The sequence below is a fragment of the Fusarium venenatum genome, assembly GCF_020744135.1.
Source record: "Fusarium venenatum strain MPI-CAGE-CH-0201 chromosome Unknown EDB82scaffold_1, whole genome shotgun sequence".
Lineage (NCBI taxonomy): Eukaryota > Fungi > Ascomycota > Sordariomycetes > Hypocreales > Nectriaceae > Fusarium > Fusarium venenatum.
The window spans coordinates 3383731-3406946 of record NW_027072129.1 but is presented as its reverse complement, the minus strand read 5'-3'; the positions used below and the strand labels follow the sequence as shown (position 1 = coordinate 3406946).

The 23216-nt window shown below is 49.3% G+C and overlaps 9 protein-coding genes across 9 annotated transcripts; 4 read left to right on the top strand and 5 right to left on the bottom strand.

Annotated features, from left to right (window-relative positions):
- The first annotated feature begins 1192 nt into the window (after positions 1–1192).
- On the top strand, positions 1193–5452 carry EDB82DRAFT_34218 (uncharacterized protein). The gene is made up of 3 exons (XM_025731264.2): positions 1193–3718; positions 3768–4996; positions 5049–5452. The coding sequence occupies exons 1-3, from the start codon at positions 1298–1300 to the stop codon at positions 5209–5211; spliced, it is 3813 nt and encodes a 1270-aa protein (XP_025590307.1). The 5' UTR covers positions 1193–1297; the 3' UTR covers positions 5212–5452.
- Positions 5033–6032, bottom strand: EDB82DRAFT_34212 (uncharacterized protein). Its single transcript, XM_025731267.2, has 2 exons — positions 5760–6032; positions 5033–5674 (listed from the first exon to the last, which is right to left on the bottom strand). Exons 1-2 carry the CDS (start codon positions 5853–5855, stop codon positions 5513–5515), a joined length of 258 nt encoding a protein of 85 aa, XP_025590308.1. The 5' UTR covers positions 5856–6032; the 3' UTR covers positions 5033–5512.
- Positions 6033–6167: 135 nt separating this feature from the next.
- On the top strand, positions 6168–7009 carry EDB82DRAFT_550270 (H+-ATPase G subunit-domain-containing protein; the record flags this gene model as incomplete). Its single annotated transcript, XM_065609567.1, has 6 exons — positions 6168–6364; positions 6423–6461; positions 6521–6554; positions 6621–6629; positions 6688–6788; positions 6842–7009. Exons 1-6 carry the CDS (start codon positions 6362–6364, stop codon positions 7007–7009), a joined length of 354 nt encoding a protein of 117 aa, XP_065465454.1. The 5' UTR covers positions 6168–6361.
- A 170-nt stretch (positions 7010–7179) lies between these two features.
- On the bottom strand, positions 7180–9038 carry EDB82DRAFT_426219 (Catenin-beta-like protein; the record flags this gene model as incomplete). The annotated part of the gene is made up of 3 exons (XM_025731269.2): positions 7180–8858; positions 8912–8960; positions 9012–9038. The coding sequence occupies 3 exons, from the start codon at positions 9036–9038 to the stop codon at positions 7180–7182; spliced, it is 1755 nt and encodes a 584-aa protein (XP_025590310.2).
- Positions 9039–9948: 910 nt separating this feature from the next.
- EDB82DRAFT_34112 (uncharacterized protein) lies at positions 9949–14032 on the top strand. The gene is made up of 2 exons (XM_065607510.1): positions 9949–11374; positions 11430–14032. The coding sequence occupies exons 1-2, from the start codon at positions 10193–10195 to the stop codon at positions 13983–13985; spliced, it is 3738 nt and encodes a 1245-aa protein (XP_065465453.1). The 5' UTR covers positions 9949–10192; the 3' UTR covers positions 13986–14032.
- A 559-nt stretch (positions 14033–14591) lies between these two features.
- EDB82DRAFT_485294 (translation factor GUF1, mitochondrial) lies at positions 14592–17015 on the top strand. The gene is made up of 4 exons (XM_025731271.2): positions 14592–16176; positions 16230–16412; positions 16466–16653; positions 16712–17015. Exons 1-4 carry the CDS (start codon positions 14759–14761, stop codon positions 16921–16923), a joined length of 2001 nt encoding a protein of 666 aa, XP_025590312.2. The 5' UTR covers positions 14592–14758; the 3' UTR covers positions 16924–17015.
- On the bottom strand, positions 17016–18092 carry EDB82DRAFT_485291 (histidine phosphatase superfamily). The gene is made up of 3 exons (XM_065608233.1): positions 17962–18092; positions 17679–17901; positions 17016–17617 (listed from the first exon to the last, which is right to left on the bottom strand). Exons 1-3 carry the CDS (start codon positions 18011–18013, stop codon positions 17176–17178), a joined length of 717 nt encoding a protein of 238 aa, XP_065465452.1. The 5' UTR covers positions 18014–18092; the 3' UTR covers positions 17016–17175.
- Positions 18093–18385: 293 nt separating this feature from the next.
- On the bottom strand, positions 18386–20037 carry EDB82DRAFT_485287 (Alpha/Beta hydrolase protein). The gene is made up of 2 exons (XM_025731273.2): positions 19306–20037; positions 18386–19228 (listed from the first exon to the last, which is right to left on the bottom strand). The coding sequence occupies exons 1-2, from the start codon at positions 19742–19744 to the stop codon at positions 18621–18623; spliced, it is 1047 nt and encodes a 348-aa protein (XP_025590314.1). The 5' UTR covers positions 19745–20037; the 3' UTR covers positions 18386–18620.
- Positions 20038–20340: 303 nt separating this feature from the next.
- EDB82DRAFT_543123 (uncharacterized protein) lies at positions 20341–22282 on the bottom strand (the record flags this gene model as incomplete). Its single annotated transcript, XM_025731274.2, has 4 exons — positions 20341–20759; positions 20812–21856; positions 21906–22066; positions 22120–22282. The coding sequence occupies 4 exons, from the start codon at positions 22280–22282 to the stop codon at positions 20341–20343; spliced, it is 1788 nt and encodes a 595-aa protein (XP_025590315.1).
- Positions 22283–23216: the final 934 nt, after the last annotated feature.

Genomic DNA, 23216 nt, shown 5'->3' with positions numbered 1-23216 from the left:
AGGAACGGAGTCAGATCTCCCACTAATAAGAGGCTCTGGAACTGGTGAGAGGAACAAGGAACGGCAAGGCTGGACCGAACGAGCGAGAAATGAGAACGAGGAGAATTTGGTTTCAGGATTAGTTGTGGAGATTTGACAGCTTCTCGGCCGACATTTCCGAGATTGTGCAAGGATTCAGACACTTGGGATTGGAGGTTGAGTAATGGAAGAAGACATCGGGGTTCTGGAAACGGTCAAGACTGATGCAGAATCCAGGTGGTTAATATAAGTGACCGAATCCGATATGCCGGGCCACCGTGTACCAGGAAATTAGTCGAGTCTTTCTAGAATCCTTCGGTAGCAGTACATCAAAAGGGCAATCGCCTCGACGAGAACGAACCCCGACTAAAATATTCACTTTCAAAGGACAGGCTGAGGAAATTTGGAGTGAAATCAATCCCGGGGATGATTAGCGCTGAATTGCTGCCATATCTGCGGGCCGCATAAACCGTTGATAGCTAAGACTGGCATGTCACTTAAGCAGTCGAATGAAACGTAGTGCAAATCGCCAAGATATGGAAACAGATAGACTTTGGATTCGCGGATGTGACGGATCTAGGGTAGATTTTGAACTCACTATGAGCCCGTAGTCGAGGTACTAGTTCAATCCCTTACAGTAGAAAGCCCCTGAATCATTTCATCGCCACGCATCTGCATCGCGAGTTGAGGGATAGCTGAGAGGATATGAGCTGATTAGCGCAGGGGTCTCGACCGACAAGCGTGTAGGGTATGTCTACCACAGAGGATTGACTGGGATATGAGCTACAGGAAAGCTCTGCCTCAGGATCTAGGTTAAGCTCTTCAGAGCCACGAGCACCGCCGCACTTGAATTATTCATCAACGTGGCGGACTGACCTGCACTAGCCTAAAAAGGTCTAGCTCGTTTTTTGTCGCGTCTCGACGCCTCAACCTCAGGCTCCTGAATGCTAAGTTAATATTCATTGTCTAACAAATTCATCACCTCTCCACCCCGACTCTCATACCTTGCGCATTCCCTAAAGTCACTCCATCTCCTGGCTAGAGATTGCTGTCCATCTGCCAAATCCATCAACAGATGCTCACGGGGTGCATCAGGCGCCAGGTCCAAAACTGACCGCCCTGACTTCGCTGTCTTAGCTCCTTTGTCTTTCGCTGAATAACTTCCGACGCAACTGCCCACGGGCGCATTCTTATCGACTCGATCAGCAATTCCTTGTCGCAACTCTTAATAAAAACCGAATACCCCATTATAAAAGCTGCACCGATTGAAACCGACATCATGGACGATTCTTACGAGAACGACTCCGACTACGATTATGGCTACGACGAGGGTATCACCCCCGAGGATTGCTGGACTGTGATCTCGTCCTTCTTCGAGACAAAGGGCCTTGCATCACAGCAGACCGATTCTTTCGATGAGTTCACACAAACTACTGTTCAGGATCTCGTCAATGAGTACGCCAACATCTCCCTCGATCAGCACAACCCCCCTTCGTCTTATGGAGTGCCGATCGCTCTTCGCCGATACGAGATCAAGTTCGGAAGTGTCATGGTTTCTCGGCCATCCATCAGTGAGACAGACGGCACTGTTACTTCCCTACTACCTTACGAATGCCGCGACCGAAACTTGACCTATGCTTCACCGACTTACATCAAGATCACCAAGAAGGTCTCTGTTGCTATCGACAAGGAGATTCCTCTGCACGAGATGGACGAGGAACAGCAGGCAGAGTACAAGCGAACTGGAGAGCACCCCACAAAGCTTGAATGGGAGACCGAGGAAAATGGCGGCAGCATGAAGACAGAAGGCGAGTCAGACATGATCTTTGTGGGCAAGATGCCCATCATGGTTAAATCCAAGATTTGTCATCTGAGCCAACATACCGACGAGGAACTGTTCACGCTTAACGAGTGTCCTTACGATCAGGGTGGTTACTTCGTCATCAATGGTAGTGAAAAGGTTCTGATCGCCCAGGAGCGTTCTGCCGCCAATATCGTCCAGGTTTTTAAGAAGGCTCAGCCCAGCCCTTTCACCTACACTGCTGAGATCCGAAGTGCCCTTGAAAAAGGTTCGCGCCTTATCTCTAGCTTGATGATGAAGCTCGTTGGCAAGGGAGACTCCGCCCGTGGTGGCTTTGGCCAGACTATCCAGACTTCACTCCCGTTTGTCAAGTCAGATCTTCCTGTTGCCATCGTCTTCCGAGCATTGGGTGTCGTATCTGATGAGGACATTCTCAACCACATTTGCTACGATCGAAACGATAGTCAGATGTTGGAAATGCTTCGTCCATGTATCGAGGAAGCTTTCTGTGTTCAGGACAGAGAAGTTGCTCTCGATTTCATCGGTAAGCGTGGAAACAGAGACCAGGCCAGCCTTGGTCGTGAGAAGCGTGTCCGTGTCGCAAAGGACATTCTTCAGAAGGAGACACTGCCCCATATTTCCCAGTCAGAGGGTAGCGAGACCCGTAAGGCGTTCTTCCTGGGTTATATGGTGCACAAGCTTCTTCAGTGTGCTCTCGGCCGTCGTGAGCCGGATGATCGTGATCACTTTGGAAAGAAGCGACTCGATCTTGCTGGTCCCCTACTTGCAAAGCTCTTCCGTGGCATCATAAGGAGAATGAACACGGAGCTCTCCAACTACCTCAAGCGCTGCGTTGAGAGCAACAGAAACTTCAACTTGAATGTTGCCATCAAGCCAGGAACCCTGTCTAACGGTCTCAAGTACTCACTGGCTACTGGTAACTGGGGAGATCAGAAGAAGGCTGCAAGCTCCACAGCTGGTGTTTCCCAGGTGTTGAACAGATATACATTTGCCTCGACACTCTCTCATTTGCGACGTACCAACACGCCCATTGGACGTGATGGCAAGCTCGCGAAACCTCGCCAGCTGCACAACACTCACTGGGGCTTGGTGTGCCCTGCCGAGACGCCTGAAGGTCAGGCTTGCGGTCTGGTCAAGAACTTGTCGCTGATGTGCTATGTGAGTGTGGGTTCACCAGCTGAGCCTCTGATCGAATTCATGATCAACCGAGGTATGGAAGTCGTTGAGGAGTACGAACCAACAAGATACCCTCACGCAACCAAGGTTTTCGTTAACGGTAGCTGGGTCGGTGTCCACCCTGATCCCAAGGGACTGGTGAACAGCGTCCTGGATACACGACGGAAGTCTTATGTCCAGTTTGAAGTCTCTCTTGTTCGTGATATTCGAGACCGTGAATTCAAAATCTTCTCTGACGCAGGCCGTGTCATGAGGCCAGTCTTCACCGTGCAACAAGAGGATGACTACGAAACTGGTATCAACAAGGGACAACTAGTATTGACAAAGGACCTTGTGAACAAGATTGCCCAGGAGCAAGCAGAGCCACCTTCTGATCCATCAGAGAAGATTGGATGGGAGGGACTTATTCGCTCTGGAGCTGTCGAGTATCTCGATGCCGAAGAAGAGGAAACCGCTATGATTTGCATGACGCCTGAAGATCTCGAAATCTATCGTGAACAGAAGCAGGATGAGATCAATCTTACAGAAGAAGAGAAGCAGGCCAAGCTAGAGGCAGAGAAGAGGGAACAGGAGGAAGAACGCAACAAGCGTTTGAAGACAAAGGTTAACCCCACAACTCACATGTACACACATTGTGAGATTCATCCTAGTATGATTCTGGGTATTTGTGCCAGTATCATTCCTTTCCCCGATCACAACCAGGTATGTACCACCCCCCTTGACAAAGTTGAATGCGACTAACAATTCGTAGTCTCCTCGTAACACATACCAATCTGCCATGGGTAAACAAGCCATGGGTTTCTTCTTAACGAATTACTCTCGACGTATGGATACCATGGCCAACATTCTATACTACCCGCAAAAGCCTCTCGCTACTACACGATCCATGGAGTTCCTCAAGTTCCGTGAACTGCCAGCCGGCCAAAACGCCATTGTTGCAATTGCTTGTTACTCAGGATACAACCAGGAAGATTCCGTCATTATGAACCAGAGTAGTATTGATCGAGGTCTGTTCCGCAGTCTGTTCTTCCGATCATACTCGGACCAAGAGAAGAAGGTCGGTCTCAACTACACAGAAATCTTCGAGAAACCCTTCCAACAAACAACACTTCGAATGAAGCACGGAACATATGACAAGCTTGATGAGGATGGTATCGTGGCCCCCGGTGTGCGAGTGTCAGGTGAAGACATCATCATTGGCAAGACTGCCCCCATCGACCAGGAGAACCAGGACCTGGGAACTAGAACTCAGACACATCAGCGTCGTGATATTTCGACACCTCTGCGAAGCACGGAGAACGGTATTGTCGATCAAGTCATCTTGACAGTCAACGCCGACAACGTCAAATATGTCAAGGTTCGAGTACGAACAACCAAGATTCCCCAGATTGGTGACAAGTTTGCTTCTCGTCACGGTCAAAAGGGTACAATCGGTGTTACTTATCGGCAGGAGGATATGCCTTTCAGCAGAGAAGGTCTGACACCTGATATTATCATCAACCCTCACGCCATTCCGTCTCGTATGACAATTGCCCATTTGATCGAGTGTCTTTTGAGTAAGGTCTCAACACTGGAGGGTATGGAGGGTGACGCAACGCCATTCACTGATGTCACCGTCGACTCCGTGTCTGAACTTTTGAGAAAGCACGGTTACCAATCTCGAGGTTTCGAGGTCATGTACAATGGCCATACCGGACGCAAGCTCCGTGCTCAAGTCTTCTTCGGACCCACATACTACCAACGTCTTCGTCACATGGTGGATGACAAGATTCACGCCCGTGCTCGTGGTCCCGTTCAGATTATGACCCGACAGCCTGTCGAAGGTCGTGCTCGAGACGGTGGTCTGCGATTCGGAGAGATGGAACGTGATTGTATGATTGCCCACGGTGCTGCTGCCTTCTTGAAGGAGCGTCTGTTTGAGGTGTCGGATGCTTTCCGAGTCCACGTTTGCGAAATTTGTGGACTTATGACACCAATTGCGTAAGTTTTACTGCTCTAGTAACTATGAATGACTCGCTAACATGAATTACAGCAACCTTTCCAAGCAGTCGTTCGAATGCCGACCTTGCAAGAACAAGACCAAGATTGCGCAGATTCATATTCCCTACGCCGCTAAGCTGCTCTTCCAGGAGTTGCAGGCCATGAACATTGCCGCCAGAATGTTTACCAACCGATCCGGAGTTTCAATCCGTTAAATTGAGCTTGATTACGAAAAAAAAAAAATGAAAAGACAGATGAGGCATAAAAGGACATTTGAAATAGGAAGTCTCGAATGGTAACGTGGCACCTTGCCAACGGGACCTAATAACGCTTTATAATGTAGAGAGGAGGACTTGTCTAGAGTTAGTATAGTATATCAAATAAGGCTAGGATAGCAGAAACAATGAAATGCATTGATGCAACTAAATCTAGATTTTAACCATGGTATTATGGTCGCTTAGAGAGCAGGGTATGGTGTGATTGTACAATTATTTCTTGAGACTTGACGCCATCGCATTATCGATCCGGAATGCTTTTCTCGGCTGCTGCTATCGAGTCGTGGACTGTTTGTTCGCGCTTGTACTCTGCCTCCAATTGCTTCTGCAGATCGAAGTCCAATTGTCGTTCTCGCTTTACTCGCTGCTGTTCCATATCGCGGACAACGCCTTCATGCATGGCCTAAGAAATCGGAATTAGCTTAGAAGCTATAAAATGGCATTGAAGACATATAGTAGAGACTGGCTGATGTGTAAAATCGACGTACCGCTTTCTCGAACTTTTGTTGGTAGTGTACCGCAATAACTGTGCCGACTGCGAGTAGCGATGTCCCCAGTAGGGTGAGCTTAGATGCTTGAGACATTGTCGAGGTTTTATATTGGCTTCTCTGGGGTTGATCGGTGATCGATTCGGCTGATCGGTTGCCTCAAGTTTGAATTGCTGACTGGAGTTGGTCGGAGGATTTATTACTCGATCAAAGACAATTGAAAGCCAAAAGATTATGATCCAATGCAAAAAAGAAGGGACTTGTTACCATGACGTGAAAGGACATGGCGGTTGATACGCGGCTACAATACGCGCTAAGCGCTACAGCTCTCACTGGAGGGGAAGCCCACCAGCCCAAAGGTACCTAGCGGTACCTGCGAATCAGCTGGCTCCAACAGCACCTGCCCAAGCTCAGACGTAATCCGTCGTCAACTGCTAGGTACCGTACCTTGTCTTGCAGCCATTCGCAACTCATCTTCAACTCCATCACCATCGACTCTTCATCATCGCATCACCAACAGTCTTCGAACCTAGTACCACGTCCCTTTCACACACGACCGATTCGATCGCTATATTTCCACGCTTTCATATAAACACGACATCATGGTTAGCTCCCATCGCGACCATGAGCGAATGATGTCGACCAACTAACTCGCTTCCACAGTCTGCCCAGAACTCGGCCGGCATCAAACAGCTCCTCGACGTACGACTCCCCTTGCGCTATTATTACAGTATGGTCTTGTAGCTGACTTACGTCATTAGGCTGAGCAAGATGCTTCCAAGATTGTCCAGAAGGGTGAGCTTGATTGCCTTTACTACTCCCCGCCTTGTTTTAGATCGCTAACCCGATGATGATGCACAGCCCGAGAGTGTAAGCGCCATTTCCCTCCCCGAATGCGATAACTAGTTTGTCTAACATCGAACGATAGACCGCACCAAGCGCGTCAGGGAAGCTCGTGATGAAGCCAAGCAAGAGATAGCCGACTACAAGGCCCAGAAGGAGGAGGAATACAAGAAGTTCGAGGCCGAGGTAGGATACTCTTACGTTTTGTGGGATGTTTAGGATCGCTGACATCTCTATAGCACAGCAAGGGCAACGAGCAGGCCGAGGCCGAAGCCAACAAGGACGCCGAGACTCAAATCAAGGGCATTCAGGAGGCTGGTAAGAAGGGTCAAGCTGGGGTTATCAAGAACCTTCTCAGCGCTGTTTTCGATGTCAACCCCGTTCCTCCCACCAACACCAAGTCTTGAGCGGTTTCCCGGCGGAGTCACGGTGTTTATAATCACGAGCGTTGTTAGCTCTGCACTTTGGAAGACAATAGATTAGGTACGAGGAGGATTTGTTATAAGAGAGCAAGACCATGCGTTCTATACCGGTCACCCTGCGGCGTTCCGTCTGGACGCCTTTTTGATTATTAAGTTTACTGAACAAACTCGACTAGAGTGCTCAACATGTCCCTCAGATCCTGGTTCTCCTCTGTCGTGTCTAGACCCTCCAGCTGCTCCTTTAATGTACGTCCAATTAATGACACCTTTTCGTCCCGCTCGGCGAGCACCTGGTTGACCTTGCGTGATGCGCCCGTGTCTTCTGCTACCAACCAAGCCAGAATCGTGTCGATAGTCTGTAGTGTGAAAAGGCCAGCATCGATTCTACGGGATAGCCACTCCAACTCGGCGGTTTCTCGATCATCTGCTGGTGTAACGGCCTTTTCAGCGTCGTTTTGCTGCTCTGCCAACGAAAGTCGAGCAACGTAGTCCCGTCGGAACTTGATGAGTTTCGTTATCTTCTCGTAATCCTTTTCCACAAACTTTGCTAGTGTCCGTATCCTTTCTGCTGAGTTGGCAGGCAAGAGGCGCAACATGGAGGCGAATATTTCCACCAAATGCTCTGCTAGTCTATGGTCCTGGGTCTTCATGAAGAGAGTGAAGAGTGTTTTGAGACCGCCAGCCTCGACGATCTTCTGACAGACTTCCACACCAGAGTTGCCGCCCGCTGCGTGGTTGAGGAGACGCAAAGAAGGTGGCTTGCTCTTCTTTCCCTCCTTAAGCATGATAAGGCACAGTTCTACGCCCTCGGCATCGATGAACTTCGACTTTCCGGTAGCCTCGTCTGCCAAACATGTTAGAGAGGCAAATATGTTTTCCATATACTCCTCTTCTTCGCCACCCTTGTCTGGGTCGCGTCGTCGGTAAGGGGCTACCAACTGGAGAAGGAGATCCACGGCGTCGAGGCGTATTAGTTGAGTTCGATTGGCGACGGCCATCTGGGAGAGGATAGCTAGAATTTCTGCAGCGTATTGCTTATTTTGAGATACGACATCTTCCTTTCGTTGAATGCGCTGCAGAAGCCATTGTAAAAGCTTTTCATCTTCACCAACGCGCTCCGCAACGGATTGTCGAGAACACAAGTTCTCAATCACCCCTAAAGCATGGTAGATACCGCTGCGATCTGATTCGTCATCTTCATTCAGGCGAGAGAAGTTGGAGACCAACAGTCCAAGAAGATCTGCGTCCATCATAGCGTCAACCAAACCGTTCCACTGTTCATCTTCTGCAGAGACGTCCTCGTCGGTCAACTCGCCCATGATCTCGATGGCGTCGATGGCAATATCGGTGTTCTCGTGCGCCAATAGACTGACTAAACTGGCGACACATCCCGTCTTGACAAATTCTGGGTATAGGTCAGGGTGTTCGGAAAGGAGAGACAATCCCTTGACATCGGCATCAAGATCAGCTTCGCTACCGATAAACTTTTGCGGCTCGTCTTCGAATTTGGCGCGAAGCTCAGCATTCTTGCTGATGCGCTTCTCGAAGTTGAGAGCTGTTTTCCGCAGCCATGCTGCATCGATCTTTTCGGGCGCATTTCCAGCGTCGGCTTCGTCTACGTAGTCGAGGATCTCTGATTCTTGTTTCGTGATACCTCCGCCAAAGAACCGGCCTTCGTCATCATCGGGAGGTAATTCGGGCCCGAAATCTTCCTCCTCGGGAGGAGGTGCTGCTGGGCCAGCTTCCATGTCTTCGTCTTCGTCTTGCGCATCGTCGACTTGGGCGTGTCGATTTGAGCCACTGCCGTTCAATTTTGCTGATTTGTAAATTTCATCTTGAAATATGTAAGTAGAAGTACTTCGCGACCAAATTTTGATAGTCACTTACTTGGATCTCTCATAGGATCAAGCTTACGCTTGCCTGAGATGCCGGAGCTCTGGAAGTTTGTTAGAGATTGAAGCTACAGGTCTCATCAAGAAAAACAAACCTTGAAGATTTCGTCGACACTCGCCATGGTAGAAGTTGATGGGTCAAACGAATGGAAGGTCAGAATTGTTACTTCCAGATACCAAAGTTATCCCTTCGCGACAGGATACCTTGAGCGACGCGCTGCTTGACTGGTTATGATGAATGTTTGATGTTTGTTGCAGGCATTACATAAGGCTACGCGCTAGAGCTGAAACAAGACAGCGTCGACACTCAGTACCGTATATTGTCCACACAGTGTTTGGTCTCATTCAGTGCGAACAAAGTGCCATCAACTAATACAGTGACAGTTATCTAGCGTGTATTAGAAACGCTGCCTCCCAACTTCAAGACATCAAAATGTACAAAGGAAGAGCCTGGTGTAATTACATAGCATGAACTGTTATTTACTACTAATGTCGTATTGTCTTATGCTTTCAGCGACCAACTCTTCTAATGCCTTGAGTTCCACGTGGAGCTTTGGTCGAACCGAAGCGCTGAGGAAACTTTAGTAGACGCACAGGGCAAGTGCCGGTAAGCTGTCACATATTGGAGACAGAAGGAACGCAATCCCCTAGCCCAATGTCTTAAACCACCAACCAGAACTCGGGGATGCAGGTACGGCTCCTCCGTTCCCTCCCCTGACATGGATGGAATCAGTTTTGGTTTATCTAAGTTTGCATGCTTTGTGGTCTGCTTCTGCCGTTTTGCCATGGGCTGGCTGGCTGGCTGACTGATCTGTTTCTGTTTCCGTTTCTGGAACGGGTTCGAGTCCTTTAACGCTTCAACTTGTCCTTTGCATCCATCCCTTGGCTCAGCCACAGCTTCAATGACTGTGAACAACTCATAAGAGAACAACGAAATGAGAATGCCGTTTTGCAACCATCCGCATTTAAACTCTACAACTTTCTCGTACCTGAGCCTACGCTACCTACAGTAATCGCGCCGGAAGCGGACCTCGCTCCATCTCCTTAGCTCGCGGGCCTTTCTCCACGACGCACCACCGAACCCACGAGTTGACACTTGAGAGGTGCTGTTCCGCCCAGTGGAAAGGGCCCTGGCTTCCACTAACCTGACCTCCACTACACTTAGTAGTCCCCTAATCGCCAGGACTGGTGTGCAACCTAGGGAAAGGGGGGAATTACTGGCTTTTGGTTTGCGTCCAGTCACGTCGCCGGATTGGTTTGACTGGAAATCAAAGAGATGCACGACAGCCAGAACTCGTCTTTTCGAATCCACGACCATTACCGTCCGAGCGCGTCGTTGCCATCTAATTCTACTTCAGCTGGTGTTGCCGTTGCTGTCTCGCCGTCTTGGGCTATACATGCGTACACATCCTCTAATAGACCGCCCGCTTCCGTACCAACTAATTCTGGGCCTCCTAATAATCATTATCGCGACCCGTCGAGATCTGCGTTTTCATCGTCCCCCTCGCTAAACGCCTATCATCATCAGAAGTCCCCAGGACCCCGACCCCGACTCCCTCGAACTTCTTCACTCCTCCCTCCGCCCCATATCGAACCTTCACCAAGAGCTGTGAATTTTGAGAGATCCGATCGCTTATCTCCCACTACTCCTGGGCACGGAATCCCCCACAACGCCGCCGACAGTTCGTGGCTTTTGAATAGCCTGTCCTCACCTGCGTCGACTAATTTCAGTCGTATTTCGGCGCTACCTCCCCACGTTAATCATCCGCGACTTGGTGGCCGCCGCCCCAGTATCGATGCGACTACTCCCATTGACAACTCTCCACCGCCTTCCAAACCATCGCCCAGGAAACTCCAAAAACACCGACGCAACAACTCCTCCGTTTCCAACTTTGACGGCTCTACGTCGCGTCCTCGAGAAGAAAGAAGTCAATTCCCCCAATCTCTACCGCTGATCGTCGCATTATCACCCTTGGAGCCACCCCCAGCTCTGGACGATTTCCTCAACGTAAAATCCGAAGGGGCTGGCCCTGGCTCTGGTTCGAGTGAGCCTGGGCGATCGACCGTCGCTCGCCAGGAGGGACAGTCCCTGAAGCGTTCCAAGACTCCAGACTCGCAAGCTCAGTCCGCGACATCGACCCCAGCAAGTGCGCGCTCAATGGGTACCTACAGACCCAATATGCCCTACGACCAGGACCAAGAGGCATATCCGCCTCAGAGAGGCCATTCCAGAAATCCCTCTGGCAAGGGGAGTGCCGACAAAGGGCGCGGACCCAAGCCGCCATCTCAAAAAGCCATGCTGCATCGTGCATTGCAAAAGGCAAATACGGCAGTACAGTTGGATAATGCGCAAAACTTTAAGGGGGCACGGGAAGCTTACGCAGAAGCCTGTGATCTTCTGCAGCAAGTGTTGCAGAAGACGACTGCTGATGAAGACAAACGTAAACTTGAGGCAATTGTAAGTAGATCGACTCAAAAGAAATGAAGCACTGATACTGACTCGTATACCTTAGCGAGGCACTTACACTAGTCGAATTGACGAGCTGGACCAAATGGCTCCTTGGCAAGAAGAGGAAACCAAGGCTCTGCCAGCCCGACCCGAAAGTCTAGCTCAGCGCTCTGAGACTGAATCTATGTTACAATTAGACGACGATGATGATCTTGACGAAACCACTGTCTTCGACACTGCGACTGCGACCACTACAAGAATAGACAATCGCAGCCCACAGCCCCGGTTAATTAGCCCCCCGCCCCAAGACGAAAATACCGTTTTCAGGAGACGAAGCATACAGAACAAACCAAACCCAATTGTTACGACTCTGACTCCTGAGCCAGGGCTTCTTCAGTCGTCTTTCTCTCGATCACCTGTGCGCCTTCGAACTCCTGACCATCTACTCCCTCAGCGACCTGCGGCAGACCAATATATGCCAGCTCCCCTATCCCCACGGCGTGCTCCATCACCTTTCAAATCTGAAGTGGATGATGTAAACGAACCTGTACGGTCAGATTTCTCGATACGCCATGATCAAATGCCTGACTTTGTGCCTGAACCTACTGTGTCGCACACCCATTTCCGTGAAGACAGCATGAACTCTTGGTTAGATCCCATTGACGAATCAGGGGGCTCGACTACATCTTCTGTCCACTCAAGGACATCGTCACTTGGCTTCAGAAGGAAGCATATTCGGAACGTTAGCGGAGAAACTGAGGCAGAATTCGATACGGCGATGGACGAAGCTATCGAAGCAGCTTACGAGCCAATGAGTCCAATGGAGAACGGACACATGATGCCAATGGGAGGAAGTGAAGACGTAGTGGCCAACGCCATGCGCAAAGTTGAACTCGCCCGACAGAAAGTGAGGGAGACAGAGCAAGAGCTTTATGACATGGAGAGAGACTCCCGAGCTCAACATCTTTACCAATCCTCTTACACAGAGTACGAGGAAACCAACGACTTTTACAACGACAACTCTTCCGACGAAGAAGAGAGAATTCTTGACGAAATCGCTCGTGACTATGGTCTTGAGTCTTACAGACACCAACCTGCGCCACCTAGGGAATCCGGCTCTAGTGGCGCGACTTCGCGCACCTGGCATAGCTCACAGGGATCAAATCCTCCCACAGGAGCTACCTCACTCTCGACTGTTACAGAACTGCCACCCCCTTTCACAAACATATCACAGGGACCAGCTGCTCCTCCCCCGACAGGATCACTCCCCGAATTGCCTCAACGACCCGGGTCATCTGCACAAAGCGTACGGAACAGGAGGCTTTCAGGGCAGAACCCGAAGCAGCTCAAGATTGAGACATCTAAACTCAATCTTCCTATCCAGCATGCGAATGATCCAGTTCATGCCAGATCAGCTCATATGGGCAACCAGGAATTAGAGCCTCAGGCCGACGATGATGTGAAGGCCACGAGCGCACCTTATAGGCACCCTTCACCACCATTATTCGAGGCTAGCCCAACAGATACGACGGGAGTTCGACCCGCAGCATCACCATTTGGTCAGCTAGGTTCGGAAAAGGGTGATGATGATATCACCGGATCGCCGAATGCACGCAAGTTGAGAAACAACTTTTCATCCTCTAGTCTGAGAAGTATGAAGAGCCGCAACATGTCTTTGACACATCTTGAAGAGAACTCAGATGTATCTCCCGGTACTCCCGGAAGCAATCCCTTTGGATCTCTGAATGCTCCTTCGGTTCCAGCATTACCTACGCCTCTAGCAGCCTCATTCCGTGAGCGATCAGATACGAATGCAGCCGGGCTTTCTTTGTTTGAAGACTTCTTCCACTCCCCAACAAGCACTGGCTCGCCGAGTCCCCTTTATCCCGATGCTCCAGCTCCTTTAGAGCCTTGCCCCACAGATTTCATGCTTCGACCTTTTTGGCTCATGCGATGCCTTTACCAGACTCTGGCTCATCCCAAAGGCGGTTATCTTAGCAGCAAACTCTTCGTTTCCCGGGATGTCTGGAAAGTGAAAGGAGTAAAGCTTAAGAACATTGAAGACAAGGTTGCCAATTGTGATTTTCTCACCGCCGCCCTACTCAAAATAGCAAGAGTTGATACTTACGATGCTGATGCAGTTCTGGAAGAGATGCAGTCCCTAGAAAGCATCCTTGAGCAGGTCCAAACAGCCCTTACCCGCAAACTTGGCAACGAAGTAGGCGTACAGGGATCGGGATCTCTTTTCAAGGACGCATCCACTGGCGATGGCGATGCATCTACGGGTGTACCACGCTCAGCCAGCGTTAGTGGAAAATCGTCGTTCTCGTGGCGACGCTTGCGGTCCAAGAACTCTGCTGTCGGACTTGGTAGCGCATACGCAAACCGTAATGCTGTTGAAACCAATAAGGAAATTCCCAGTCTTGCTAGTCTGCCAATGACACCAAACCCGACAACTCGCCCAACGAAGCGGGATCTGACACAAGTCGACTTTACGGGACCCAACGCGATGTATATGAGCTCATTGGCACGCCTGTTTGATGCAGCTCAAGCTATCGGTAAGCCAATACTTTGTGACGAGAGTCTTCAAGTTACTAACCACTATGTACAGATCAAATAGCTAGACAAGTAGAAGACCCTGGGTTGCGGCACGCCGACAAGACACAAGTCGGGCTTGAGCTTTGTACTCGGCATGCAGCCGAGTTCTTCGGATTCTACGTGTGTCGATTTGTTCTGGCAGACTTGGGACTATTGCTTGACAAGTTCCTCAAGCGAGGCAGTGAATGGGTTCTCACTTGAACTTGATGTGAAATGAAAGAGTTGGATGACTGGGAATCGGTAGTTATGATGGATGCATGGGCAGGCAGGCAATGGTGCCTTCGTTTTTTTTTATTCGGCGAAGTACTTAGATGTATCCCGTATGATGGGAAAGGCTCGATACCCAAGCGATCTATATGTTTCACTTTCATTAAAGCACGTTTGTTTGCGGTATATACGATGTGATGGATGGCATAAATGCCTTGATTAGGACTACACAGATACAATATCCTGTCCACCTGAGACATTCAGTTGGACGAAGGAACTAGTTAGACTGTACAAATACTACTTAACTAATACTTGCTTGACGATTTATGGTGTTTTTTTGTACTTCTCATCCTTTATGTCCATGTATATGGCATTTCAAAGTTCGACCAAAAGCGGCATAGCGCGGGGATATCCTGATGTACGTACCTCCACCACTTCTGAGGATTTCGTCCATCATGGGTAAATCGTTTTGGACTTTTAACCTCACTTATCCGATCAACTCGTCCCACCAAACGGTTATTCAGCCATTGAATTGGCTCGACTATTATCTACCAACACCTTGGCCAAATGTGCCCGAGACAAGTCTAGATGAGCCTGGCTTGGAGCGCTGGCCGTGCCTGGAGTCGGCAATGCCTCTCGCAAGCTAGACCATCATGGTCCGCATGCCACAATAGAACACTGCTACGAACCGCACCACGACTTGTCCCAGCCTTTCGCGCATACGCTTCCTCGAATACGAAACCTACCCCAGCCGAACTCGAGGCTCGGATTGCTGCGATTCCGATTGAAAGATACCGAAACTTTTGTATTGTTGCGCATATCGACCATGGAAAGAGTACACTGAGCGATCGACTGCTGGAATACACAGGGACCATCTCGGCAAGTGATGCGAATAAACAGATTCTGGATAAGCTCGATGTTGAGCGCGAGCGCGGCATCACTGTCAAGGCGCAGACATGTACCATGATTCACAAGTACAAGGGCGAAGACTACCTGCTTCATTTAGTCGATACACCTGGCCATGTCGATTTCAGAGCAGAGGTTACGAGATCTTATGCTAGCTGTGGTGGTGCATTGCTTCTTGTCGATGCATCACAGGGTATCCAGGCGCAGACAGTGTCCAACTTTCACCTTGCATTTGCGCAGGATCTTGCGCTGGTGCCGGTTGTGAACAAAATTGACATGCCTGCTGCTGACGTCCCTCGTGTGCTACAGCAGATGGAAGATACCTTTGAGTTGGATCCTAAAAGCGCCGTTTTGCTGAGTGCCAAGACTGGAAAGGGCGTGCCGGATGTTTTGCCTGCTGTCATTGAGCGTATTCCTCACCCCGTCGGCGATGAGAAGAAGCCACTGAAAATGATGTTGGTGGATTCATGGTACGATAACTTCCGTGGCGTCGTGCTCTTGGTCAGACTGTTTGACGGTACTATCAAGGCCGGCGACAATGTCATTTCCATGGGTACTGGTATGAAGTACACTGTTGGCCAAGTAGGCATTCAGTACCCTCATGCCATACCACAAAAGACCCTTAGTGCTGGTCAAGTTGGATACGTCTACTTCAACCCAGGCATGAAGAAGATCCAAGACGCGAAACTTGGCGACACGTTTACCTTCCTTGGCTGCGAAGACAAGGTCGAACCTTACCCAGGCTTCGAAGAACCCAAGCCCATGGTCTTTGTCGCTGCGTTCCCCACTGACCAAAGCGACTACAGCCGTCTGGCCGACAGCATAGGTCAGCTCGTGCTGAACGACCGTAGCGTGACTTTGCAGAAGGACCACTCTGAGGCGCTCGGAGCGGGTTGGCGTTTGGGATTTCTGGGGAGCTTGCACTGCTCTGTGTTTCAGGATCGTTTGAGACAGGAACACGGACGAAGTGTCATCCTGACGGAACCGACTGTCCCGTCCAAAATCATCTGGCCCGACGGATCGGAGGAGATTGTGTCGAACCCGGCGCTGTTTCCGGAGACGAGCAACCCGAAAGTTAAACAGTCCCAGCTGTTTGAGCCGTGAGTTTTTATGGGTACCTATTTCCACTTCACTTATGCTGACTGATGCGCAGCTATGTAACGGCTACCATTACTATGCCAGAGGAGTATCTCGGCCGAGTAATTGAGCTGTGCGAAGCCAACCGTGGAGAACAGAAGAGCCTTGAGTTTTTCCATACAACACAGGTCATCTTACGGTATCATATCCCAACAGCTCAGCTGGTCGATGATCTCTTTGGAAAGCTCAAGAGCGTCACGTATGTCTTTCACCATGCCTCGTTGTCTGAGCATCGTTAACATATTGTTGCAGTAAGGGATATGCCACACTAGACTACGAAGATTCAGGTTGGCAACAGAGCAGTTTGGTCAAAATTCAGCTCCTAGTAAACAGGCAACCTGTTGATGCTATTTGTAAGGTTGTGCATTCATCGCAGGTTGACCGTCTCGGAAAGCAGTGGGTGACCAAGTTCAAGGAACATGTTGACCGACAACATTTCGGTAAGAAGATTTCCACTCACGTAGAAACATTTAAATACAGTGCTAACATGTATCTCAGAGGTTGTTATTCAAGCCACAGCGGGTAACCGTATTGTAGCACGAGAAACCATCAAGCCGTTCCGCAAGGATGTGCTGGCCAAGCTTCATGCTGCTGATGTGTCACGAAGAAGAAAGTTGCTGGAGAAACAAAAGGAGGGAAGAAAGAGGCTACGTGCCGTAGGAAACGTCATCATTGATCAGTCAGCTTTTCAAAGTTTCATGTCCAGATGATTCGAGATGATTGGATATGGCGTGTACTCATAGTGTAACATCATGAACATACGATAGATATAAAGAAAAAAGAAAGAATTGTATAGTTATGCAAAAAAAAAAAAAAAAAAAAAAAAAAAAAAAAAAAAAAAGAAGTAAAAAAAGAGTAGATTCTTGGCTTGTAAGATGATGAAACTACATCGGTTCTACTTATATGTCATACATTCTTTCTACCGTTTGATATGAAACTAGCCAAGTGAATATGCCAGAAAGTTAAAAAGCACTGGGATCAGTTTCAGGATCCTCCTCGGGCAGATCAGTGCCAAGGGCAACAGGATCCTTCCACGAGAGGCACAGTCCGCCTGCAAGAGTCCTCTCCTGCTGGACAACTCTCAACTCACCCTCGGCGTTCCTCTCAGCTTCAAAGTCAAAGACACGATAGTCACTATTAAAGAACCAATATCCAACAACACCCAACCTGAGGAAACCAGCGTGGGACACCACGAATATGAGCTTCTCAGGACGCTTGTAGAGATCCTCTAGAGCACGTTTTCCACGAGCAAGGATGGACTTCTTGGTATAAGCGTAGCGCCGTCCCGCAGGGGATCTCTTCTCAGGCCAAACGGCGTCGACAGTGGAGAAGTTGACCTGAGGAAAGTCTTTTGATACAATGGATATCTGACTTCCCGTATCACAAGGCTTATCCGAATTTTCTATCGAGAAACTATAAGTAAGATTTGCAACGTTTGTGGTTTTCTAGACCGAGGAGAATACCTTGCCAGTCTGCGTTGCCTTCGATTTTCACACCGCGCTCGACAAGCCAGTCCATGGAGAGCATGGCTGTCTGGAGAGTACGACGCATGGGACTCACGATGATAGCGATATCATCAGGGTTATTTACATCCTTGGAGAAGGTGGAGATGAGGTTCTCTCTCAGGTTGGCGCATTGTAGTTTGCCCTCGTCTGTGAGTGGGGGGTCAGGTAGAGTGTAGTCCTGTGGTTGTAGTGTTAGTCGTCTATTTTGCCTTCTGGTGTGTATATAAAGAAAAGACTTATGAGAGAGGTTATGCCATGCCTGAGCGTGGCGGATGAGGACGACGGTTGGAGACATGGTGATGTTTGGTTGGTTGGGTGAATTGAGATGGTGTGGTTGGAATTGAGTTGAGAGGTGCAAGCTGGGTTACATAATACTTGGGAGTGGATGTAGAACAAAAAAAAAGCTTAGTTGACAGGAATTAAACATGCTTTTATAAATAGATGATTTCTCAACAATTGATAATAGTGACTTGACATATTCTCAGTAGATCGTAGATCATCATTTGATAGGGTAGAAAACTCGATAAGAAGTATTAAATAGTCCTGAGGCGTCATCATGGCTTGCGTGAGGCCCTGTCTGACCATTCAACGGTGTCGGGTAATCTACCATCTCTGTAGCGACAAAAGCATCACGGAGGTCTTTTGCAACACAATCGCCTAGAATCTGATTACATTTAGCATTTAGTATATTAAATGAGGGTATAATGTACGTTCATTACGTCCGTTAACTGCAGCTTATTCGCTCAAAGCTACAAGAAAAAAAACCGACCAAGCCCCTGACATGAATGGCTTCATTTCCTCCTCTTATATACAAGTCTAGTCTTGTCTATGTGTATGTACCTCTATGTGCGTCTCACGTTTATATGCTATACTTATCATCATTAGATATTAAAGTTCCGTCTTTAGATCGCCAAAAGAGCTGCAACGCCCATGATCATCCCCGCGAGAGGGACTCCTGTTGGTGCGGCTGCGTTATCTGTCGATGTCGACGACGCCTCTGCTGCCGCTGGGGCAACTGACGACGCAGCATCGACCAACGACGTCACCACAGCGCTGAGGCCGTCTGTTGTAGAAGAGGCAGCATCGTCGGTTTCTGAAGCTTCAGTCTTGGTGACAACCATTGTTGTAGCCTTTGTCTCAGATGCCATTGTCGTTGTGACCTCAACTGTGGTGACCTTTGTCTTGGTGGTAGCGCTAGCCGCAGCAGTCGAGCCCTGTTCGTCGTCCGCCTCAGCAGCACCACCAGCCTTCTCGACTCTCTCCTTGACCCAATCGGCAGCTTCGTCTGTGAAAACATCAAAGTAGTTGAGATGCGTCTTTACGTCCTTGCCCTGCGCGCAGATGGGGTCTGTCGCAACGCAATACGCGTGGAACACATCACCGTAGCTTGCTAAGTTGGCAAGCTGGTCTGCGGGGCGAGGGAAGAGGCCGTTCTTGCTAACGCCTGAGAGAACATTGTATGGCTGATCCGCTGTGTGCCGAGTATCGCCGAACACCATAGCCGCAACGACTGAGAAAGAGAAAATTTGTTAGTTACGTCACATAATGTTTGTTGAAAGCACTGGGCAGGATAAGGGCACGGCTTACTGCTGCTACCGGGCCTAGAATCGGGGCTTAAGCCGGCGATCTTGTCCTCGACACAACCTTGGAAGAAAACACCTCCACCACCGCCAAGGATATCACCGACGACCTGTCCACCCTGCGAGTAACCGCTGACGACGAGCTTTGATTTGGGACATTTCTTGTTGTATTCCGTGATCTGCTTCTTGCCATTGACGACACCCTCGGTGACTGAGTCGCAAAAAGGTGCTTCGAGGGGGTTGTTGAAGATGATGTCTTCGTAGTCGCAGCTCTTATAGCCGTCGCAAATGGCTTTGACCAATACGCCCTGCCGTCCTGGGTAGGGCTCGTTATTTCCCTTTGCGAGAAAGACGTGGACGTCTTTACACTCGGAAGCTCGGATGCCAATTGAGTGGACAGCAGCCGCATTGGCAAGAAGGACGAGTAGTGATGTTTTTTGTTGCATCGTGAAGTTGTGTTTTGTTTGGTATGTCTCGGTTGGATCTGAACAGAGAAGGGAGGAATGAAGGGAGGCCTGGTACTCTTTAACAAATAACTAATCAATGTCTGCAACTCCCTTCACAACAATTCGTCACTGACCCAAAACAGAGACGAGAAACAAGAGACGAGACCCGTTTCATTGCTAGGATCCCCTGGAAGCGCTCCAGGTTTTTTCTTCTTCATCATGGCCCATAATGAGAGTGGGATCAAGAGTTCGGCCCTGCAGGTTCCGACAGATACCTTTAAACGCTACAGTGGAGTACCTGTAGGCACTAATTAAGCCTGCTATGGAGCCTACAGGTAGTACCTAACTACTACTAGTCAGTGCTCAGCTGACCGATCACGGGGAGACTCTCCACTATAGCGGACAAATTGCCTGAACAAGAAACTTCAGCGCTATCTGCGTATCTCAAGACATAGAGATAACAGCTAGTATATCCATACGATCTACAGTCCTATACCTTAGTGACAACAACCAACAACAAGTAGATACAAACTTGGCCTTCTTCTCGTCTGATCAACACTAGTACCCGCACCTCATTTACCATCTCATTTAACTACCTAGTGGACATGTCCCCGGTTATCAACATCCTTGAAGAAAGGGTTAAAGTCATACGTCTGATGTCGCTCATCCTTCTCCCAAACCAAGTTCCCCCCTTCTGAGTGAATCCTGAAATGTGACTCTCTCAATCGCTCAGCTTGCTCAGGAGTCAAATTGTCCGTCACCTTACCCGTGTACACCAGGGCTTTGTTACGGCCCTTGAAGCAATCGTTTGTCCTGTCGCCGTGGTTGTTGGCGGGTTCATAGTCGGGGAATGTTTGTAGCCGGTCAAGCAACGACCGATGTAAGACTGCCCCACGGGGAATGTCACGGTATGATCCCATGTTGGGAGGGAATGTGACAGGTTTCCATCCAAGAAGCTTGACATTGTCGCTTGTCGCGTCGTCAAGTTCCCAGCGAGTGAGAAAAGGGAGCCATTCTGTTCATGTTAGATCCATACCTAATCAATGACTGAGATGAGATGTACTTACCCATAAACTTCCACATGAGCACCTTGAAAAATGCAGTTCCGTACCCAAAAGCAAGCGTGTCATGCATGAACCCGTGGGTCGCTTCCATACGTCTCTGGGGATTCTTCATCATATCCTCAAATGGCTCAAGGCTGTGACACCAATGGACTTGAGCACTCGGGTCTTTCTCGCCGCACTTCTTGACTTCGCGAATCATCCACTCTAAAGGAATGTCACTCATCTGAAGCCAGTCGTTGTTCAGATCAGTGCTCGCCTTGTCGGCCTTCCATGTCTTGATGGCATTCTTGAAGCGGCCCCAGAGCGACAGCTTTACCATCTCAGGCTTCGGATGAGCAGAGCCGTTTTCCCCAACCAGGCTCTGCTCAGAAGAGCACAGCAGAGGCTGTTTCTTCTTGGTGTCAGCCTGCTCCGCTACCACGACGGGCCAGCCACCACCGACATCCCCGTGGTTACCAGGGAACCAGACTTCTTTAATGTCTTCTTCAGCGGCTGGCTTGCGGTTGTGAACCGCAGCTCTGATATCCTGTGCAAGAAGAGCAGGCTTGAACTTAACACGACGCTCGTCGATAGCCACCGCGTGACGAACGTGATGTGCTGTCCCAGTTACGGGAACAGGCATGCGGGCCTTGCGCTCTAGAACAGCAACAGAAGCAACGCAGTCCCAGATGCCAAGGAAGAATACCTTGATATTCTCCTCTTCGCCATCAGAGTTCGTCTCTTTGCGACAAAACGTCTGGCTGAAGGCCTCAATCTCATTCGAAGCCTCTCTGGTCTCGTCACTGACATCAGTGGGATCCTGGCCCGGTAGCCGGATTTCACCAGCGTGGGAGTGAGATTCATCTCCATCGTGCTCATGGCCATGGGAGCACTGGGCTACCTCACTGTCTTTGATCTCGCCTTGCAGATGACGTTGATAGAGACGGTATGCAAAAGGAACCATCTCTTCGTTGCCCTTGCAGAGAAGACCGACCTTGTTGAGCATTCGGGCGAGGAACTTGGCAGTGAAAGCACCTCGGCTGAAGCCAAAGACATAGATTTTCGCGCCCTGAAGGTTGTCAATATTCGGGTAACAGAATGTGGAAAGCGCAACTTACAGGCTCATAGTACCGCATGAGAAAGCGGTAGCCAGCAATGACATGGGCATCGAACGTAGTTCCAAAGCCCTGATCCACAGTCTTTGCAATACTACTGCCAATCTCACCAACAAAAGTCTTGTTCACAGACTTTTCATTGATATCATAGGTACCAATACCGGCTTGAAAAGTATTAGCAACAGTTGTTTGAAGTCAGCGGCTGGGCATCTCTCACTTTGATAGTAGTGGTATTGGTTCGGGTGGTTGCGATCCATCTTCCGTAGGATCTTGACCACGTTGGTATCTGCATTGGAACCGCTAAAGGTATTTCCCGTGCCATCGAAGCACAGGATGAGCTTCTTGGGCTCTGTAGAGTCGACTGTCTCAGCGTGCGGCATCGTGAATATCAGAAGAAGGATATGAGTGGAAAGTGCAAAGAGACGACGAGAACTGTGTCTGGGGGACCAGAACAGCTTTCTTTATGCGGGAATCACCCAACCCCCCTCTTACTGATCACAATCTCATCACAGGCACCAATTATTCCTGCAAAGTCACAGTCCATGTCCTCCCTTACGAACGGGCGGCTTCACTGTGAGTTGCGGCAATGTCCATCTAGTGTAGCCCCAACATGGAATGATGACGTGGAAACAACAAAAGTATACATGAGAATATAAAAGCACCCCCCTTGTTCACAGTCTCGTTTTCTCAAACTTGGACTCAGACCAGCCGCTCAAGATAGCATGATTATGTAGGGAGACTAAATCGGAGAATATTGATTTGTCAACCCAACCACGCATGCCTCAGCAAGCCACAAGGCGATAAAAGTTGCCTTTTTCATGGCTGAAAACAACTGAGAGAAGAAGGAGATCAACAAGACAAGTCTTGGTATCGGTCCCTCACTCTTCGGATGGCCGAGATTGTTTGTGAGACCTTGTGCCGTGTCCTGTTACGAGCAGTTGCAGTTTTTGTTTCAGCAAGCCACAATTCAAGTTGCATTGCACTGCATGTAAAGCGAGTTACTTGCTGGACTGGTCTTGTCAGAAGCGGGGATGGGACATGCGCACATCCGATGGGTTTGTGAAAGGTCGGTGACGGTGACACAACATCTTCATCTTCTTGGACCCTGATGTTGGTCCATCGATATTGATTCTGGCTAGTTTCGGCCCAGAAGTTTTGAAATTGAAGGCCTCGTTCTCCATGCTTGCATTTGACAATTGTCTTGTTAGAATTGATCGTGAGGTTGATACTAGTTGTTGCTGAAATTAATTGTCTGACATTGAGCTGCAAGTCTGACGCATTCAGGCTCACCGTTTTTCACTTTGCTTTTCCTCA